A 22,086-nucleotide genomic window follows, 5' to 3' on the forward strand; every position below is an offset into this window, starting at 1 on the left:
GTAGTCATGGGAAGGGCTAAAACCAGGTGGTCTGTAGCGTGGCCAGGGTGGATGAAGGATTGTTGGCTCAGACACCTGGATCGAGGGATGGGGAGGCGGCAGTGTTAAAGGACTGGAACTACAGAAGACAGGGATCTTTGGACATGTTAATGGGCTCTTAGATCCTCAGTAGCAGTAGAGCAACCTAGCTCTCTTGACTTCTGAGGAGCCACACTGATGTACACTGGCTCAGGACCCAAGCCCATGCTTCTCTGTCATCTGTGTACTACTGCTTGCCTGTCTTGCTTCTTTAGGCTGTAAGTTCTTTGGGGACCATAGTTTGGTTTTGGAAGGTGCCTATGAGTTAGGTGCCCAACTCCCTTTGGAAGCTAGGCCCTGCCTTATGCCTGAGGTCAGACTCATTACTCATAATGGCCTTTGAATCAATGAGAATCCTAGCCCACCTCTTCTTGTGTGTTTGCAAAGTGTCTAGAACAACAGGGTCCCAATCATGAGCAGGGCCTTTAGGTACGACCACACTAGAAATACGAAATAGCAACAATAATATATCACAGCGGTCCAAATTGTCTCCAGAACAAATGGCATCAAAGAGACATGCAAGGTTCTTATTTCTGCACAAGGTGTCATGGCAATTCACCCATTGTCCTTGTGTCCTTGTCCCGTCCCCAGATGGCTACCCGCGAGAGGAGATTATCTACCGCTGGAGGCGTTACTCCATTGAAGTCTCAGACCAGCGCACCTGGAGACTTTATCAGTTTGACTTCACAGGCCTGAGGAACACATCAGAAGTTCTCAGGACAGGGGCTGGTAAGGCATCCTGGCCTGATAGAAACACTGCTGTGTTACAAGGGGGCTCTCCCCAGTTTCAGAGAGCATGTGCACACAGTAGGGGTGCTGCAGATCAGGGTCGAGATGCACAGGAAGGACTGGGTGGAACAGCGAGTGTGTTGGGTCTGGAGTGAGGTGTTTGAAGAACTGGTGTGAAGGAACAGGCAGGGACTAACAGGGGGCACAGAGGTGGGGCAGAGCTAAGCTGGTCTAAGATGGGAAGGAAGGGGATAGGACATGTCAGCAATGGGGCGCAATGGCAGCCCTGCCTGGGAGACACTCGCTCAGGGCTCTAGGCCAGAGGAATTATCAATCACTTTCATTCATACTTAAATTCAGTTAAGAAAGTAACTGCCACTCAAACCCTTGGGAGATGTGCTTAGGGCAGAGGGGATTGGTGGGAAGCACCAGGAAGCCATAAAGCCAAAGATAGAGTCATTAAAAGAAGGGTCCAGCTACAGGCAACCTGAAGGGTGATGTGCTCGCTGTAGCCCATGGAGAAGGGCAGCAAACACAGCATGTAGCTAGGCACAGTATGGGGTAGGACAGAGGCACAGGATATCCCCCCACAGCCTGAGGATGGGACAGAGCAGAGAAAGGACCTAGCTAGTGCCAGCAAGGGTCAGGAAGGAAGGGGAATGGGGATAAAGAGTGTTGTTGGGGACATCATGAGGGCCAGGCAGAATGGGAGTCAATGGCTGAGACGTGGAGGAGTAAATGAGACGTAAGGGCCTTGTCTCAGGACAGCGCCCATGTCTGCGCCATTGCAGAATGTAAATGTCCTGGCTGAAGCCATAGCTGTAGTATGCTGCTAGCCCATCTTCAGGAGTCTCCAGGACAGGCCAGCTGATGGAACGTTATGCAGACATTGCTGTTAGTTGTGGCTGCAGCTGGGGGACATACTCAGTCTGAACTCAGGGTCCATTGAACGGCCACCCTGCCACGTGCTAACTGTCCTGGATGTGTTGTAATGGAGCTAAGCAAACCCTCGGAGGTGAAGACAACAGTGGTGTCTAACGGCAGGAGTAAGTGGAGGGATGTCAGGACTCCTTGGTTTTACTCCTTGCCCTGCTATGAATTTGCTGTGTGACTTTGGGCAAGTCATCGAAGCCTTCCGGCCCACTGCGTACCTCTCTGTAAACTGAGGGTGAGAATAGGTGTGAGGGTGACTGAACTAACATTTGCATTGTGCTATGAGAGCCTCTCTTGAAAGATGCTGCTGAAGTGCAAAGATCTGTAAATTAATGTCTCAGGAAGGACAACAGGACAGGGGAGAATGACAGGAGGGGAGTGAAAACTTATAACCCACACGGGCAAGCTCAGTCGCAACACATCCCTTTGGCTAGCAGAGCTGGGCCTGATGCATGACAGCCCATGTTCCCATGTGCAGCCTCTCACTGCAGAAACCTGCACGAATGTAAACCAGCCTTGCAATGCCAATATCACCAGGGAATGGAGAATCTTCAGTCCCCAGCCCTTCCCCGTCAGCAGTGGTTTTACTGATATCATCAGGGAACCCTGCCCCAATCCCAATCATCAGCTTCACTGAGCTCACCAGGGAACCTGAAATCCTCTGTCACCTCCAGTCTCTAGCTCTACCAAGCTGGGCTGCCCCCATTCGGCTTCAGGAGTGTGATCTCGTTTATCATCAACGCTTGTCTCCATTGCCCTAGGAGCACCACCGCTGGCTCCTCTCCGGGACTGGAGAAGGCTTGTACCTGGAGGGATGAGGCCAGTGGCTGAGATGCCGGCCTGGCCAGAGAACACAACTACACATAGAAAAGGTTGAGCGGAGAGGGGTGCATCCGTGACAGGCAAATATTAGCTGTGCGAAGAAAATGCTGCCACCCTGGGACTTGCAGAATAGGCAGCAGAGTGGGAGCAGGGCGAACTTGTAAATTAGGGGGGCTTTCTGTGAAGGAGGTGTGAATTCCACAGCTGTGCAGCAGGTCACGGCAGAGGCCTCGCATTCAGGAGAGCCCAGCTGAGCACCACCACTGAGGAGCTCCTGCCCCCCCGGAGAAGAGGGGGGATGTGATGTGATAGGGAGGGGCTCAGCTGACTCCCCCAGTATGCGCTGTGTTGGCAGCACACAGTTGCTGTAGGATCGCTGACATGATGTGACGGGGAGGGGAGGCCTGGGAGAGGGACAGCATGGAGATCAAATCCCCCCCGCCCTTGTGCCAGAAGGGGGCCGGGCCTTGCTGATGAAAGGAATACAGCCCTCCAAAGGGGAGCAGTGGGCGTGGGGTTGAGCCACACAAGACAGCAAGCCCTCAGCCTTGGACCCTAAGAACTGAGGCTCAGCCATATAGAGGAAACCCAGGTCTGTATAAGCATGGGGAGCGAACACACTTGTTTACTCTAGGAGGGAGCAGTGGAAATGGAGCATTTCAAACTCCAGGATGGTAACGGCACCCATGAGAGCCAGGATTAAACAGTGCATTGAGAGAAAATTGCCTTCTCCCCAGAGGAACAAAGGGTTTCTCCAGGATCAACCCTTTGGGGAAGCAGGAGCAAAGAATCCGTCGCAGGGAAATATGGACAGGGCACTGCCAAATCTCTCATCCTTACAGATGTGAAACCTGCCTCCTGGGTGAGCTGACTCTGCACCGTGGTAAGGGAAACGGACCCATCAAAACAAACCGCTTTTCCCGTCTCCTTTCCTGGCAAAAGCAGCTGGCCAGGGAACCATGCACATATGTTAAACCATCAAAAAGTGCAGATTTATGCCAACACCTCTTGGTTTAAAAAGTTCAGATGCCAAGTTAGCAGCTTGGCAGCGAGGGCAAAGGGATTAAAGCAGGAGGAGAGAGGCTGAGAGGTAGAGACAGACAGACAAAGGCCGCAGCAGCCCGTTCAATGAGAACAGAGTCCGGGGCCCCCAGGCAGGTGTTGCATGCACAGGTCAGTCGGACCAGCTCCATTCCAGCAATGGGCCATGTGTGTCCCACAGTGGCACTGATAGACATATGTGGGGTGGATCTGAGAATCACAGCGAACAGGCTGCTGGCTACAGAAATAGCAAGGATACTGGCCAGCTGGTAAATCACATCGGACAGAGGAAACCAAGCCCTAAATTACATGGGTTGCACTCTCTTGCCAGAAGATGTTGTGAAGGCCGAAGGTATAACTGGGTTCAGAAAACAACTAGACAAGTCCATGGAGGATAAGGCCATCAGTGGCTATTAGCCAGGATGGGCAGGGATGCAACCCCATACTCGGGGCAATGCTCTCATTGCCTGAAGCTGGGAGGGGACGATGGGGTGAATCTCTCTCTGTGCACGCCCCCTGAAGCTCTGGTACTGGACGCTGTTGGAAACAGGCTACTGGGCTAGATGGGCCATTGGCTGACCGAGCATGGCGGCTCTTATTTTCTTAGCCACCTTCCTCCTCAGCTCAAAAGTCTTGAATCCTAGCTTATTCCACTCACCCCAGGACCCCTCTTCGCCCTATGCTGGGAGGGGCTGTCTCTGTCCCTTGCATCCCCAGAGCCCCTCTCTGCCCTACACTGGGAGGGACTCACTCTGCCCCTCTTACTCCTTCTGTCCCTTACTGGAAGGGGCTGGCTTTGCCCCCCGTGTCCCCACAGCCTCCTCTGTCCATCATTGGGAGGGGCTGGCTCTTCTCCTCACCCTCCAAAACCCCCTCTGCCCCACACAGAGAGAGGCTGGCTCTGCTCCCTCATCCCCAGAGCCATTATCTGCTCTATACAGGGAGGGGCTGGCTCTGCTCCTCTCACACTGCAGCCCCCTCTGCCCCACATGAGGAGTGGCTGGCTTTGCCCCTCTCATCCCCCACAACCCCCTCTGCCCCACACTAGAAGGGGCATCTTCTCATTCCCCAGAGACCCCCTCTACTCCCCCACAGGGAAGGGGGGGGGCTCTGATTTGCTGCACCAAGCCATCACAGTGCTTTCTGCTCAGCGTACTTGCAGGTGACCCCCCGCCCCCAGAATGGCTCTGCACATCCACCTTGAATGCATTGTTAACAGGCTAAAGCCGTGCCCCATTATAATCCATTGCAGTCAAAGGCAGCTTTGCCTGGTTAAAGAGTGCGTAAAGGGGCAAGGAAGATGTGGCTCCATAGCACTGTGAATGTGCATGAGTCTTTCGGAATAAAACACCTTCCTGCCCAGAACTGTTTCTGGTTTAAGGGACAGGAGACCAGCCATCCCAGGCCAAGACATGGGGCCAAAGTTCAGGAAAGGGAAGACATGAACCTGGCTGCTGGGCAGACTCCCTGGGAGAAGCAGATTTTCCGGAGAGATTTGAAGGACAAGAAACTCTTCAGCAGCAGAGCTAGGAATCAGTGATCAGTGTGCTGGTGGGTGGACCAGTATGTAATGATGTCTGCGAAGTAGTTGCTGCTTTATGTGTGTGACAAAAGGGGCTAGTATCTGTCAGTAAGCAATATTGACTAAGGAGTAAAATGACAGGCTGACAGTTATAAGCCGTACTTCTAATGGCAAAGAGATGTTGAATGGATCCCACCTCTCCCATTGTCAATGCAGCCCTGGCTAGGTGTAGCTTCTCCTTGCTTCCTAGACTTCACTATGGTGAGTTGCCTAGGGCTGTGTTTGGATGCACACACACACACACACACACAGGGGTGTAGTGTCAAAGCAAAGGAGGAGAGGCAAGTAGATGGCGGTGCTGGGATCCTCTCAGCCTCTTTTGATAAGGTAGAAATTTTGCATGTAGATGTTCATAGCTGGCCATGGTGGTGAGAGAGTGAGTTGTGCCTTAAAATGACACCAATCAGCCGCAGACTTTGAGGGCCTGGCTCTTTCGCAAAGCAGTCAATGGCAAATTCAGGCCCTCTATTTGTTCATGTTTAAATGGTCAACTATGGAGGCAAGCCACAAACTTGCCATGTGAATTCAAAGGTCTCGTGGGCCTCCAAGCTCAATGTCATGTAGCAAGAAAAAGGCAATGATGTTCTTCATGAAGGGGAGTTTGTTCCCCAAAGGGTAGTGAGGAAGCATGGCCTGGTGATTAAGGCTCTAGCCTGTGAGCCAGGGAAAACTGGGTTCTACTCCCTGGTCTGCTGCAGACTTTATGCATGTCCTTGGGCAAGTCACTTTGTGTCTCCAGTTGCCCAATGAGGGTAGTGTTTTTCTACCTTACCAGGGTGTTGTGTAGCTCAATACATTAAAGCTTGTGAGGAGCTCAGACAGTAGGGTCCTGGGGGCTGTGTAAGTATGATAGATAACAGGAATAAAAGGGTGATTAACCATCTCCACCTCCTACTATGCTGATTTGTCTGCCTCTTTATGGCCTTTTTCTAGGGGACTATATGGTCATGACGGTTTCCTTTGATCTGAGCAGGCGGATGGGCTATTTTGCCATTCAGACCTATATCCCCTGTATCCTGACTGTAGTTTTGTCCTGGGTTTCCTTCTGGATCAAGAGAGACTCCACACCGGCCAGGACTTCTCTGGGTAAGGCAGACTGTACTGTACCTCCGGCGCCTGTTGTCTCAGCAGAGGTGTGTGCAGCTAGCCGGCAAGGGCCATTTTCCAAAATGTCTAAGTGACTCAGCAGGGCTAGTGAAAATTCATGGGACTTAGACTGTTGGGGCATGTGGGTGCAGATCCTCAATGGTATTTAGGCACCTAACTTCCCCAGATTTCAACGGGTGCTTAAGTACCTTTGAGGCTCTGGGACTTAGGTACTTTTGAAAATGTTACCCAGCATCCTAGATGCTAGGTCACCTCGTCTGTAATGTTCCATCCTTGCCTGAGAGCAAGTGAGAGCTGAGACTGCAGTTCTGGCTAGCGGAGAATCTGCAGTGCACCATGGGTCTCTGCACGTTAGCCTGAGAGAAACCCTGGCACTTGTTCTCCTCCAAGCCAGTGACAATGACAGACCGACAGACACACATAGACACAGAGAAGTGTTAGATCACGTTAGCAGGCTGTGCCTGTCGCACCACTCCGCCAGCCATGGCTCGCCTGCCACATGGGTGAGTTATGTATCTAACAGCGACTTCCTGAGAGAAGAGTGCTATCGGGGGGAAGATCTCTTTGGTGCACTTGGTAGAGCTACTACTTTTTATCCAGTGGGGTGCCAGTCTGACAGCGGGCTCCGGTAAGGGTTTGAGGCTCAGATGCATGCAGGTGTGTGCACACACGAGTGCAAAGCAAGCGGAGAGGTGAGGACCCTGCTCATTGTCTAGGTTTGCTAACCATCTCTGGCAGAGATCGGGTACAAAGCATATTTTGACTGTTTGGTTAGGATCAAGAGTAATCTCCATTTATTGTCCCGTGATGCCTCCACTATATAGGGATGGTGTCCCTAGCCTCTGTTTGCCAGAAGCTGGAATGTGTGACAGGGACTGGATCACTTGATGATTACCTGTTCTGTTCATTCCCTCTGGGGCATCTGGCTTTGGCCACTGTTGGCAGACAGGATACTGGGCTAGATGGACCTTTGGTCTGACCCAGTATGGTCATTCTCATGTTCGTATATATGGGGAGGCAGGGGGTCCCACTAGCAGGAGATACCGTTTAGAGATCTAACAGGTCTTCACCACCTCTAGTTCTTCTGATCCCATTTCCAGGCTCTTAACTCTATTTGTGTTCTGCAGTATGAGGTGCATCTTGTATTCTTTTCCCCTCCCCACTCTCACTTTCTTTCACCTGGCTTGTTGATAACAGCATCAGGCCTGTGAGATCTCCTCTGACACTGGAGAGACCATCATCATTGCACAGGGCTAGTTGGATGCTCTCACAATCTCTGTAATGCCACCCCCACCCCATAAAAAAAAGCAGGGAGTGGAGTGGAGAATTTAATCTTGGTTTCAATAGAGGTAGAGATCAATTGCATTCTAAGCATCTGAAGGAATAAATGTCAATAAACAGGGCATTCTGCAGGGCTGGAAAAAGCACTGTTGCAGAAAAATATGTTCCAAAGGCAGATTTCCACAACTGGATTTACCCAGGAGGGGGCTCTCCCTATGGGATGCTGAGCCTCAGGATGTCAAGAGTAATGTATTCTCTCTATAGCCCTGTTGTATTTCATAAAAATAATCCCAAATCTATTTAAAGACAGAGTCAGCCTACATTAGAGACCCTTATGTTACTTTCAGTAGTATTTGAAAAATCTGCTAAGTCATATCCCAGATGCTAATACAAACACAATAGGAAAATATATTAGGTTGAAATCTACCCCCACTTATATCCTGTGCAACCTCAGCAGGTTGGAAGGGATAGAAGGAAGGATAACTTTGGCTTAGCAATGGAGAAGCAGGAGTATGGAGAGTGCCCACTCCAGAACCCTCTGTACCATGCAGCACTCTGGCTGAGTTCACATTATTGACCACGGGAGCTATTTTCAGAGACTGCAACCTCCACATTTGCTTCCTGTGAATGGGCTACAGGATCCCACGTATGAGATATTTGAGCATTTGATCCAACCCCCATTAAAGTCAAAGGAAAGACCTCCATTCACTCACTCGGCTTTGGATTGGGCTCTAACTGCACAGGCCAAATTCATTGTGGGTGTCACTTCATTGATGTTAATGGAGTTACAGGAGTTTGGCCCTTGGTGGACCATAGCTTAACTCGCTCCTACTAGAAATGCACCATTGTTTTCTCCAGGAATTTTACACTCATCACAGGTTTATCCAAGAATCTCACACTTGGTCCTCCACAGTTCAGAGCCTGTAGTCTACCAGCCCAGACCCATTTTGGGCACTAAGGTGTAACCCATCAGCTAGAAAAATTTCATTGCTACATGTTAGGCACATATCATGGATGTAGATGCTGGAAGTGGTGCAGCTTTTCTGTGTCACAAAATGTTTAAATGTTATCAGGCATCTAATCCAAAGAAATCAAACTCACAAAAAGGGCCATAACTCGTAGAAACAGTCTAATTTCAGCCAAAATTGGCAGAAACTTTCTAATACAATTCATAATGTAATTACATACTCAAAGTAATACTGTTTTGGGAAATATTTAGCCCACGTGATATATTTTATGCATTTTTCTGTACTACTTTGCCTTCAGTTAAAGCAAAACTCTGGAATCACATGATAGTCTGAGCTTGTTTGTACCATGTAATACATCAAAACGTTTGTCATCCTCTGTAGAATGGACTGAGTTGAGAAAAGTTTTTCTGTCTGCTCTTTTTATGAAGTTATGCAAATAATAAGGCCCCCTACCCCCTAATTACATAACATATATTTTTGATGTTATCTGCTTGGCTGGAGACGTAAGTCTAAAGCAAACTTAGTACAACTGTAATTATCTTCTTACCATCACTGAATACAATGACAATCTATGTAAACTACTTATATAACAGTAATGATTCTTGGTAGAAGGGCTGGAGACTGTCTTGTACGAATATATCATGTGAATAACGAAGTATAATCATGCACTCTTATGTAACTTCTCCATATAACTATAAACTACTGAATGTCTCATCGACACCCCTTTAAGCTATATTAACTCATAAAATAGCCACAGTAATTTGGAGATAGTTGAAACATTTCTATTCTCCCCTCAGAACCTTTCTGATGTGTTTGATACTCTGTTGCTACACTCGTCACTTTCACAGCTGCATGCATCACATAACACCATGTCTTCCCTGTGGTATTTGCATCTCCTTGTTGCACAGATACTCTCACAGCCACAATACACAAAGGTGAGGATGGCTTCCGGAGCAGGTGGCAGCACCGCCATTTTAGGAACAAGATGTCCCATGCTATCACCCATCTGTTGTTGACAGGGGACCTTTGAAGATACAGAACTGTTGCATGATTCCATATGTAGGGCTGACCGTTTGCGCATTTCAGATGCTGCCTGAAGGAGGCCATTGTTGGAGGCAGTTTCTCCCTTGTTTTGTTCTTCTTAGCAAACAACATGTCGCACATATTATCCAGAGATGTACTGTGGTAAAAAAACAATCGAGGTGCCAGTGAGACACAGGCTGCTGACTCTGGGAAAGCTGCAGCTGGGTTGGACTGCAGTTACCTACCTTCAGCTCTTGCTCGTGATACTGAGCAAGGACTACTTAATTCAGCGACTGCTGCATTCTTCATTAACTGTCTGGATAGGTCAGGGCTGCCCATGCCGTGAATTCAAAGGCATGGCCCTACTTTGTAAAGCCATCAGCAGGCGGAGACCATAGCTACCTTCTACATTGTTGTATCATCTTTCCCGTGTGACCATGTCTGAGTGTTTCTTCTCTTTGCTCTCAAAAGTGCTCACACTGCCAGTAATGGGAGCAGGCTTATAAATGGCAGCATGCAGTTAGGTTACTGACACACCACCGCTGACATTTCAGGCTTGTTCTTGGGATGGGAAAGGAAGATTTTTGCACAAAGCTGAAGGGGAAATGAACAGTATTCACATAGAACACATCATCTCACTAGCCTTCCCCTGAGCTGAACAACACACAGCTCCAAAACCCAATCATCCAAACTCTATTACATTTTTACTTTGGTTTTACAAAGTGATGCTGCTGTGAGCAAAACCTGGAATGCCAACAGGCACAAGAGACACCCAAAGGCTGTAGCGGTAGCATTTCTGTTCAAAAGTACATTTTCAAAGTGCTCTAAAGTTCATAGACCAGTCAGATTGGTGTGGAAATTTGCAAGCTAGGAGAAGGCGTTGGGTACCATTTGGGGTCACGGTCATGGGGCTCCTGAGATTCAGCTCCCTTCCTTTTCTGGCAAATGAGCTCTGTTTAATTTTAAAATGTTCTAAAATGCAAATGCAGAGCCAAACTGGCTTGAGAGCTGGCATGCCTGATGAAGACCCCGAATAAAATCTGGGATACAAGTCTGGGGATCTTGGATGACTAGAGCCTCCCCTTACCTCTGACCTGTTTTTACAATGGGGCAAACTACCCTGGGCATGCCAGCAGAGTTTTTGGTAGCAGTACAGACCTTGCTGAAGCAGCAGGCCTGCAGTGCTGAGCTGGGGAGTGAACTGAGGAGCGTGCTCAGTACATGCCACAGGCCCACACCAAAGTCAGAGGAATCTAAGAATGTTCAGTCCACACAATAGGCACACAAAGCCAGATCCACAAAGGGACTTGGGCACCTAAGTCCATTTTAGGCACCTCCGTGAGCCACAAAATCCCCCCTCAGCTGCCACCCAACCCCATAGGTTCCTAACTCACTTGGCACCTAAGTTTTTGCTCTAAAAGTTCCCTTGGTGCCTCTGAGCACATGTATCACTATCTCAGTCTCGGCACCAGAGGCATAATCTCACGCCGAAGCACCAGAACAACTCTCCAGTCGGGGCAAATAGGCGTTGCCCTGCCTCACTTCCTTGTGGGTCTTGATCTGGTTGGTAGGCATGCTGCAAGCTGCCTAGCTCCACACATGGCAGCTGGGGAAGCAGACAACCTCCCCAAACCCAAAGCTCTAGGTAACTTTACTCTCCGTGAGGTGGTATCAGGACAGACCAAGGGAGATGCAGTGCTTCTGCCTGCTATATGGCTGACACAAACAAATCAAAACCACGTGCTTTCACTTAAAGCCAGCACTCTCCCTAGGATGCCTTTACTTGAAGTCACTGCTTTGTTTAGTCTTAAGCACATACAAACACAATAGGTTACAAAGCACCCCGAACTGATGATTACCTGCTAGGAGTTTGGAGTGGTATTCAGGTGGCTGGAGATCTCAATGTGTCCACGAAGCGATCCACTTGGCCCAGACCCACAATTCCCCTCTTACACTCAAAAAGTTACAGAGACATATCAATAAAAAAAGGGGGTTATATTGCTGACCAAACAAAATCAGTCACTGGGCCAAAAGCAGGTGTTACAAAAACATATCACTAAAAAAAATAATTGTTAATCAAGCAATTTCCAAGCAGTTAATCTGGCAGCCATATTTCCCAATAATAACAGTCCTGAAATATAGCCAGACTTCCTGTTTTTCACAGATGCATACCCCAGCATATCAGAGAGGTGTAGAGTCAAGCCACTTCATGTGATAGCTGTCGTTCACCCCACTCCCGGCTTGCCTTAGTTATGCTAAGTTCCTGAAAGGCCTAATAAATGGCTAAATGCAATAAGCAGAATCATTGATAGTCCATCCCAATAACTGGCAATGTCTGGACACCTGGCTGGATGCTAAAATGTCCCGGTACACCTCCAGACCAAACATAAGTGACAAACCCAGTTAAGGCTACTGAAGAATCACTGGTGGGAGCAGAAGGCTGCGGAACTGCAGGAAGCAGCCAACAAGCATGATTCTATGTAAGTCTCCATGTGGTGTATGGCCCACTCTCCAGTGGCACAGCCCCATCCTTATAGCAGATGGTAACCAGCTGCTCACAAAGACAAGATTCTCTCTCGCTGGGCGGAGTACTTTGATAGTGTCCTGAGCCGTCACTCATTGAAGTCATTGACTTACTCCCACAGCATCCTGTCCTGGAGGAGTTGTCTATGGATCCTTCTTTAGATGAAGTTACTAAGGCCATCAAGCAGCTGACCACCGGCAAATCTCCAACTCGGTATTCCACCTGAAGCATATAAATATGGAGATGCCCACCTGATCAGGAAACTCACCACCCCTTCCAAAATTGTATGGGAGCAAGGCACTGTGCCCCAGGAATATCAGGATGCTTTCATAATCCATTTATAGAAAAGGAAGAGAAGCATCTCTAGCTGTGACAACGATCGTGGAATCTTATTGCTGTCTATAGCAGGGAAGATCTTGCACTGGTTGTCCTCAACAGATTCGTCTCCCACCTAGTGAACTCAGTGTATCCAGAGTCATAGTGTGGCTTTTGTGCTAGCTGTGGAACCATGGACATGATTTTTGCATCCCAATAAGTACACAAGAAGGCTGGTGAACAGAACAAGGACTAGTACATGGTGTTTGTTGACCTAACCGAAGCCTTCGACATAGTGAATTGCAAGGGCTTATGTAAACTCCTTCATAAATTTGGTTGCCCAGAGAAGATGATTGATGTCATCCGCTCATTTCATAATGGCATGATGGGGAGTGTGATAACTCGTCAGAAGCCTTCCCTATCAATGGCACCAAACAAGGATGTGTAATGGCTCCAGTCCTCTTTGCCATTGTCTTCTCAGCCAAGCTCTTGTTCGCATTACAGGACTCCAATAGAGGCACACATATCCAGTTTAGCTGAGATGGGGGCGTCTAGTCAATCAACAGTGACTTAGGGCTCACACCAAGGTAATTGAACAGCTATTGAGAGAACTCCTATTTGCTGACGATTGTGCCCTTATTGCATATGCACTCAAGGACATTCAGCTTATTGTGGACCTCTTTGCCTATGGCTCAAAATGCTTCGGTTTCACAATCAGCCTGAAAAAGATGAAGGGCATGTACCAGCCAGTACCAGACCACCAGCATCATGAGCACCATGATCCCAACAACACAATTGACAACACATCCTTCAGCTCGGTCACAAAATTCTGCTACCTGGGTAGCACACTTTCCAGCAAGGTCACGCTTGGCATCTGGCAGACTCATCCACAGGCTCTGGAGGGAGCGTGGAGTCTGCCTCAGAACCAAGATAAAAATTCACCACACTGTTGTACTCACCTTACACCTGTATGGCTGTGAGACATGGATGGTCTACAGTGCCACATCAAACAGCTGGAGAGTTTCCACCTTCGCTTCCTAAGCTCCAGCTGCTATATCAAGTGGCAGGACAGGATCCCCAACACTGAAGTTCTTGAGAGGTCCTAGATCCCTGGAATCAAGGACATGCTCATCAGGGTTCAACTTTGCTGGGTGGGACACGTGATCTGCATGGAGGTTTTCCTTACACTGAATAGCTGACTGAGCTCGGGAACATGCTCTAAGGGTCAACCCATCCTCAAATAGAAAGACACCTTGAAGGCCAACCTCAAAGCATGCAAGGCAGATATTAGAACCTGGGAACTCTTGCACTGGACAGACCCAGATGGAGAGGTCTGTGCCATGAGGAGTGGCATGTGAGGTCTCTGTAGGAGAAGATAGCACATCATAAGGCCAACAGCTCAAACCCTCCCCCCAACAATGACTGCGTTTGCAAGAAATGCAACCACATTTGCAAATTCATGATTGAACTCACTTCCCATGTGAGAAGCCCTAAAAACAAATAAACCAAGAACTCAAATCAACACTAGCTGAACCCTCATCCATCGAAGCAATGGGAGATTCCAGGAGGACCTAATGATTTTAAATTATGACTTTTTATGAGATCAGAGAGGTCTACCTCACCGCTTCATAGTCTACTAGTCACAAACTGCTTTTCTTGTGTGCCATTCTCTCTTGCCATACGCAAACTTTCTGCAGTTTCAGATGGGGTCACAGGAAATGTTGCAATGTTCACAAGTAACTGTCTGGTGTATGGGCTTGTTCCAGGTTCAATGCTAAAAGGATTTGTCATTCTTTCAGTCACAACTTTTAATAACATCTTGGACAGCAATTTCATCAGCAGTCGTGCTTTTTGATAGCTTCTTTGTGGAGATCTGTTGCTGAAGGCTGAATTCCACACATTTGTCATAGCTGTTACAGCTGCCTTAAAATGTGCAGTCAGCTAATATTTGGTCAGAGCCTTACCTTTTGTGCAAAGAGGCTGATTATTCCCACAGTGCTTCTTGAGAGGTTGCCTGATGGCCAAGTCATGCCATACACCCCTGAAGGATCTGGCAGTCCAGTATACTGCTCCCTATGAAATAGAGCATGATATATTTCTGGCTTCTGCTACATTTACATAAACCCATCTACCATGACCACACTAGAAGTCAACTGGAATCATTTCTGCAAATGTCTCAAGCTCCATGGACTTGTTATCATTTCTCTTGCTACAATGTAATCCATCAGTAGTTGGGAGAAATCTGTTACATAGTTTTCCCAGAACAGAAATGTATCTGAACAGATTTTTCCTTGGGTAACACAAGTGTCCATGAGCTGGTGGACTGATTGGGCGCTGCTTTTGAAGACTGCCAGGGCATTCTGTGTTTCCACTCTCTTTTCTCTGTGTTCCATCTCCCCATCTTCACATGCTTCAGTGCATGTTTGAGCTTTCTCCAAGATGCATCTCTTCTCGTCATCTGGGAGAACATCATTGCTCATGGAATCGCCAAGTGCCATCCATTTCAAGCGATTCATTGCCTCATTCATAAGTTTGTGGATTCTAACACCACAGTTATATCCTTTCCCTCGTAGAGCATGGCTGATGATGGAAGCACCATAGATTTTGGCTTCCACAAGGATGTCTTCAAACCCACTTTCCTGCATCACACTGCCCATATATCACCCATGAAATTCATTGCATGATGTATGACTCCCATCTCAAAGTGAAGAGTGTCAAATTTGTTTTGATTCCTCCATTTAATCAACTGTGCTTTGCAGTAGATTGCATCATCGTACATTACATAGGTCCAGTGTTGGCCCAGAGAGTGGAACATGACCTGAAAATATTTCATATTGCAATACGCTCTATTAACATCAGTTGCCAGTGCAGTAATCATTGGAAATTAACCAATACTCATAAAACATAAAGTAGCAGACAGAAAAACTTTTTCTCAGATCACTCCATTCTACAGATAATAACAAATATTTTAATGTATTACATGGTACAAATGAGCTCTGACTATCATGTGACTACAGACTTTTGCTTTGACCGAAGGCAAAAAAATGTGGGAAAATGCATAAAATATATCGTCGGGGTTAAATATTTCCCAAACTTTCCAAAACAGTACTATTTTGAGTACATAGTCACATTAGGAATTATATTTAGAAGGTTGCTGACAATTTTGGTTAAAATTATACTGTGTTACTTCGAGTTATGGCCCTTTTTGTGATTTTATGATTTTTTCAGATTGGATGCCCAATAGTGTTTAAACATTACATGGTATAGAAAAACTGCACTACTTCCAGCATCTATATCCACCCTGCTGATAACTAACAGATATGTGCCTACCATGTGATAGCAATTCAATTTTTCCAGCTGATGTGTCATCTTAACTCATTAAAAAGACCCCTTTAGAAATCTGATCGGTAGACTACTGGTTACCTATTGTTCCCCCCTCATTAGCACAGCTCCCCCTTGGGTTCTGGTCTTGGGAGCTTTGCAGCCATGTCTACGTCATGGAATTAAACAGAGCCAAATTCTCCACTCAGTTACAGACGGACTTTGGTGGAGTTGTGCTGGTGACTTGGTATCACATGCACAGACCAGTTCTACCTTCATTGAGTATTGCCACTGACCTCAACAGGAGCAGGGCTGGGCTCAGACACGACACAGACCATACAGGGGACACTCGGAGGCATTTTCTGTGGCCAATGCTTTAGAATTGTTGAAAACATTACGAAGTCCCTGGCATTGGGAAGTACATTGGACTATACCATACAAATCAGGTGGCAGTGAGACAGCCTCACGAGGGTTCATTTGTGTGACCCACCCGCTAGTGTAGGATATCCACTTGGGGCTGGACGTTGTGATTCCCCTCTCAAGGAGACATACTCACACTAGCTTGATGACACCTAGCACCCTAAAATAGTATGGAGTCGCGGTAGCAAAGACAGTGGCTCGGGCTAGCCACTTGAGTATGTACACACAGGGTCTGGATAGGTTTGTACCAGGGTAGTTAGCCCTTCCCGCCACTCCCTGTGCTACCGCAGTTACTCTGCTATTTTTAGCATGCTAGCTTGATGAGAGCTAGTGCAGGTATGTCTCCTCTAGCTAGGAACCACCCCCCCACACACACACACCCCCGCCAGCTCCAAGTGTAGATGTACCCTTCAAGTCACAGATACGCAGTGTAGGAAGCCAAGGCTATGATTCCATAGGGAGGCTCTGCTAACATCCCAGACAATGAAAAGCCAAGACACCAGAACCCCAAAGATGGATTCTCCTTGGGTTACTTTGTCACCTGTGTGTTACCAGTTTTCACGCACAATCTAAAAGCAGACTCTTTGACTTGTGTTTCTTTGAAACATTTGCTGTTTACAGTCCACCTTCTTATACAAACCCTGCCACACTGCCTGTGGTGATATTATTTGTAATGATTTAGATGGTCCTGTAGGTGAGTATGGCACTTTACAGACAAAAAATTAGACAAGGTCTTTGCCCAGAGAAATTTATAATCTAATTTGCACAGATAACCTAATGAGTAAAGGCCTGGCGAGCATGTGGGGGACTGAAGAGGGTTGTGGGGGGGGATGTCACAGTGAGGGGAGAGAGTAGGACAAGAATTACCATATGGCTTTTGTATGCTGTCCCCTGTTCCCTGGGACTTTCCAGAACACTCCCAGACAGGACAGTGTGTGTAAATGCATGCCTATAGCTCACACAGCTGGAAACTGCTACCGCTCTTCCTAGCACAGACCAAGAGCATGTAGGAAAGGAGCACAACCTGCCATAGAACTCTTTCCCCCACAGTTAGAGCACTCGCCAAATGGTGGGTTCTAGATTTAGAATAGAACTGGATATTTTTGCACCTTGAGCTCCATTTGTCTCTGGTAAAACGAGTTCTGGGCAGCCGCACAATTTGCAAAGATGTTATTCTTTGTACGGCATTACAGGCAAATCAACAAGACAGAACCCTGGGCTTGGGAGCTTTTGCACATAACTCTGCAAGGGATAGAGGTAGGGCATTGTGGAAAGGATAACAAGAGCTGCTTTTGTCGCTTGTGTGTCTTGTTCATGCTTGTGTGTGCGCTTTGAAAAGGAGCCACTGGTGTGGGGTGGTCTTGGGTGAGCCACTTAGAGTGTGAGCCTGAGAGTTGTGGAGCACTGCAGCTCCTATTTGAGGCTCAGCACTTTGGAAAATATGGCCCTAGGTGTCTCAAGCCAGAGGCACCCCAAATCAGTCAACCCTCTTAGAAATCTTGGCCCTAGCTTTTAATGACAGAAATTTGGAATGTTGTTAAGTCCCTGGATCAGGTTGGCCCCATCTCTTACACCTTCCTTCTACGTATAAACTGAGCATGTTTGTCATGGAAATCCCAATAGGCACAGAACCCTACAGAGCGTTTTTGCAGCATCCCTTTTCAGAACAGAATTACACTTCAGGTGAACACACTCCCCTGCCCAGCTCTTCCACTATCCCCACAACAGAACTGTTATACAGTAATAGAACAGCTCGCTCACCTCCTTGCCAGCCAGTCAGGACGTCCTGGCTCCCTTTGGAGAGTCAGGGAAAGAGGAGAGCTGGAGCCACTGGGCAATCCTGTGCTGATGGCATAGGGAGGAAGGGGATGACCGGTAATGTTATACGTAAGCAACTGGCTCCTCTCCTTGGCTTTGCTACTTCTGACAGTGCTCTGTGCCCTTGTAGGCATCACCACAGTGCTCACCATGACCACGTTGAGTACCATCTCCCGCAAGCACCTCCCGAGGGTCTCCTACATCACTGCCATGGATCTCTTTGTCTCGGTGTGCTTCATCTTCGTCTTTGCCGCTCTCATGGAATACGCCACACTCAACTACCTGGTGGGAAACAAGAAACCACCGGAGAACAACAGCAAGAAACCCAGACTGGTAGGCAGGGGCAAGGTAGAGGGAGGGGATGGGGAGCTAGCTCTGCTATATCCCAAAGCCACCGCAGCGTGGTAGTGCTTAGGAATGTTACCATCCCGTCTGCACGGGGAACCGCTGTGCTCTTTGGCTCCTGGCCAGTAACATATTGTATTCACAAGGCAGAATGGTGCAAAGCCTGTTCTCATGCTATGTTGTTATGGGGTGCCACTCCAGAGAGTGCCGAAGGGAGAGACACACAGCAATAGACTGGGAGGGAGTGGGGCTCCGGAGACCAGGCAAGGCAGAGGGACAGGCAGTAACACCCCAAAGGGGTGTGATGTTGCAAGAAGCCAACCTTAGAGACTGTAGGCATCAGAGGGGCTGGCGGACCCCTGGAGGGGGGGATGCTTGAAGAGGCAGAACTCTAGGAACAAGGGGTGTCTGGGGGCATGGCAGTGCCCTTCAGAGTACATAAGGAGAATTGTTGAGTATGGACATATTACATCTAACCATTGTACTCATGCCTTTCAGTGGGCTTTGCTTAAGTTCACAGTGGGTGCCATCAACACACCAACCAGTCCTGCATATCTGACCTTAAACAGGTCTTTACCCGCAAGTTCCTAGGTAGCATGAGGCTGAAAACCTGAATTCTGGATCTCTCCTGCAAGCCCCTGCCTTGCTCTGATGGAGAGGAGCTATGCTGCTGAGTTGAAGACATACTTCCTCTCCAAGAGTGAGCTGTTATAATCACTGCACTGCCCACGCTTTCCTCCCATGATGAATGTGAAAACACAATGGCAATCAGAGAACATGTCTGGGCAGCATCCTGCACTCCTAGACCGCATCTGGGCTCAGTGGGAATGTGACAGGCTGAGAAAACCATCTGTTGTGTGGAGCATGAAATGTCAGAGACAGCACTAAGGGATTAGCACTCTCAGGTCTTCTCTGCTCAGACCTGTGCCCAGGATATGCCAGGGAACTGAATTATAGTCAGACAGGAAGATGGAAAAGTAGAGCTCTCTAGTATCCCTGTGCACTGAGTACATCCAGGAGATGAAAGGAGACTGACTGGGTCTGTTGTCTGGGCGAATGAGGGTTCATCTTTACTTTAACTCTAACCCATTCTCCTCCTTGTTCTAGCCACCTGCCAGTGCCCACATGATGCCCTCCTTCACCACCATCAACATCAACAACCTCATGCACTGGCCTCCTGAGGTCGAGGAGGAGGAGGAGGAGTCAGGCGCCCCTTGCCTAGAAGGGAAGGAATGTGAGAGGTTTTTTTGCTGCATCGAGGACTGTCAGACAGGGATGTGGCGGGAGGGCCGCATTCGCATTCACATCTCCCGCCTGGACTCCTACTCCCGGGTTTTCTTCCCCACAGCCTTCCTGCTCTTCAACATCGTGTACTGGATTGCCTATCTCTATCTCTAGCTGTTCCCCAACCTGTGCTGAAATAAACCAGAGGCCAACAAGATTTGCAAAAAAGGAAAAAGGGAAAGAGTGTGGCTTCTCATTTTAGTCATTCATTGTTTTGACATTTGCCCAACCTTAACCCCTTCCTGCCCTTCTGAGTAGAACCAGTTGGGGAAAAAATTCATGGCCAAACTCTTTGATAAAAAACAGGTTGCCAACACATGGGAAATTTTCTTGTGAAAATTTCTGGTTTTCTGCAAAAATACAAATCTGAATGCTTTCTCCATTTCCAATGAAACCCCCATAATTCCACAGAAAGTGCTTACAAAGGGGATTTTTTTTTTCATTTTGGCAGGAAATCAAATAAATTTCTCGACCAACTCTACTTCTGAGTCAGCTTCTGTTGATATAGTCCCTGGTGTAGGGCCATGGAAAAGTCCACAAAGACTGGAGGTGGAGGAGGAGAAACTGGCTACATCCTCCCCTCCATCAGGAACCAGTGTTGTCCAAAATGTGGATGGTACTTGCCAGAAAGGGTGCATGGCCATAGACCGGGGATGGACCAGTGCATTCCCCAGCAGCCTCTATCAGCAGGGCTGCTATGGGATTCTCATTGTAGCCCACAGCTGTCCCCTGCTGTAGCAGATGGCACCAAGACACAGCAGCAGGGACTTTCCCTGACACTGGTCAGTCTATGGAGCTATGCATTTGTAAAGTTTTAAATAAGTCTGTGAGGATCCATCTACTGTACAACTACAACCCTATAAAGGACCCAGTTACATCATGGTTGTATTCTGTAGTGTAGATGTATATTGCTTTCAGTTACAACACTGAATACAGTGTTGTAACTGAAATCAATATATTTGAAAAGGTAGAAAAACATCCAAAATATTTATATTAAATTTAAATTGGTATTCTGTTATTGTTTAGCAGTGAGATTAAAACTGTGATTAATTGCAACTGCTTATCTAATATAATTAATTTGTTTTGTGTTAATCACTTGCGTTAATTGTGATTAGGTGAGAGCCCTACCCCTAACACTGTTTTATTTGTAGTGTAGACAGGGTCTGATTTTTTTTTAGTTCTGCTTCAGGGGAACAAAGTGTGATCCCAGTTCTACTGCCCTCCATCAGTGGGTACTATCTGACTCCACAAATCATCCTATTGGAACCAGCGGGGCTTCTCATGGACTGAGGTATTACTCAACCTGAGTAAGGGTGGCAGAATCAGGCCCTGCTGAATTTAAAATAACAAATATGCAAGGTCCTTTTGGGGGCCCTTGCAGCTCAAACAGATCTATTTTTAAATCTTTAGGATTCAGAAAGAAAATTTAAACTGGAAGATTTAGGAGAAAGCCATGGCTCCACCTACTCTCTGACACTCCCCACCCCTTTTCTGATGAGTGGCTCCCAGAAAGGGGTGGAGCAACTCAATAACATCTTTCAGAGTAACAGCCGTGTTAGTCTGTATTCGCAAAAAGAAAAGGAGGACTTGTGGCACCTTAGAGACTAACCAATTTATTAGAGCATGAGCTTTCGTGAGCTACAGCTCACTTCCTCAGATGCATATCGTGGAAACTGCAGCAGGCTTTATATATACACAGAGAATATGAAACAATACCTATTCCCACCCCACTGTCCTGCTGGTAATAGCTTATCTAAAGTGATTTCCAGCACAAATCCAGGTTTTCTCACCCTCCACCCCCCCACACAAATTCACTCTCCTGCTGGTGATAGCCCATCCAAAGTGACAACTGTTTACACAATGTGCATGACAATCAAGCTGGGCTATTTCCTGCATAAATCCAGGTTCTCACATCCCCCCCACCCCCATACACACACAAACTCACTCTCCTGCTGGTAATAGCTCATCCAAACTGACCACTCTTCAAGTTAAAATCCAAGTTAAACCAGAACATCTGGGGGGGGGGGGTAGGAAAAAACAAGAGGAAACAGGCTACCTTGCATAATGACTTAGCCACTCCAAGTCTCTATTTAAGCCTAAATTAATAGTATCCAATTTGCAAATGAATTCCAATTCAGCAGTTTCTCGCTGGAGTCTGGATTTGAAGTTTTTTTGTTTTAAGATAGCGACCTTCATGTCTGTGATCGCGTGACCAGAGAGATTGAAGTGTTCTCCGACTGGTTTATGAATGTTATAATTCTTGACATCTGATTTGTGTCCATTTATTCTTTTACGTAGAGACTGTCCAGTTTGACCAATGTACATGGCAGAGGGGCATTGCTGGCACATGATGGCATATATCACATTGGTGGATGTGCAGGTGAACGAGCCTCTGATAGTGTGGCTGATGTTATTAGGCCCTGTGATGGTGTCCCCTGAATAGATATGTGGGCACAGTTGGCAACGGGCTTTGTTGCAAGGATAAGTTCCTGGGT

The 22,086-nt window shown here is 47.5% G+C and overlaps 1 protein-coding gene across 5 annotated transcripts in view; it reads left to right on the forward strand.

Moving 5' to 3' along the window:
* Positions 1 to 19,766, forward strand: part of LOC140917590 (gamma-aminobutyric acid receptor subunit gamma-4) — a 110,844-nt gene extending 91,078 nt beyond the window's left edge. For 4 of the 5 annotated variants that reach the window (XM_073360731.2, XM_073360730.2, XM_073360728.2 and 1 more), the window contains exons 7-10: positions 670 to 807; positions 6,119 to 6,271; positions 18,093 to 18,295; positions 19,415 to 19,766. In XM_073360731.2, the coding sequence (XP_073216832.1) occupies positions 670 to 807; positions 6,119 to 6,271; positions 18,093 to 18,295; positions 19,415 to 19,705 (785 nt within the window). In that variant the 3' untranslated portion in view covers positions 19,706 to 19,766. The remainder of the gene's footprint in view (positions 1 to 669; positions 808 to 6,118; positions 6,272 to 18,092; positions 18,296 to 19,414) is intronic. The other variant, XM_073360732.2, reaches the window with a different exon arrangement.
* The last annotated feature ends 2,320 nt before the right edge of the window (positions 19,767 to 22,086 follow it).

The sequence above is a fragment of the Lepidochelys kempii genome, chromosome 9 (genome assembly GCF_965140285.1).
Source record: "Lepidochelys kempii isolate rLepKem1 chromosome 9, rLepKem1.hap1, whole genome shotgun sequence".
In the NCBI taxonomy this organism is placed as follows: domain Eukaryota; kingdom Metazoa; phylum Chordata; order Testudines; family Cheloniidae; genus Lepidochelys; species Lepidochelys kempii.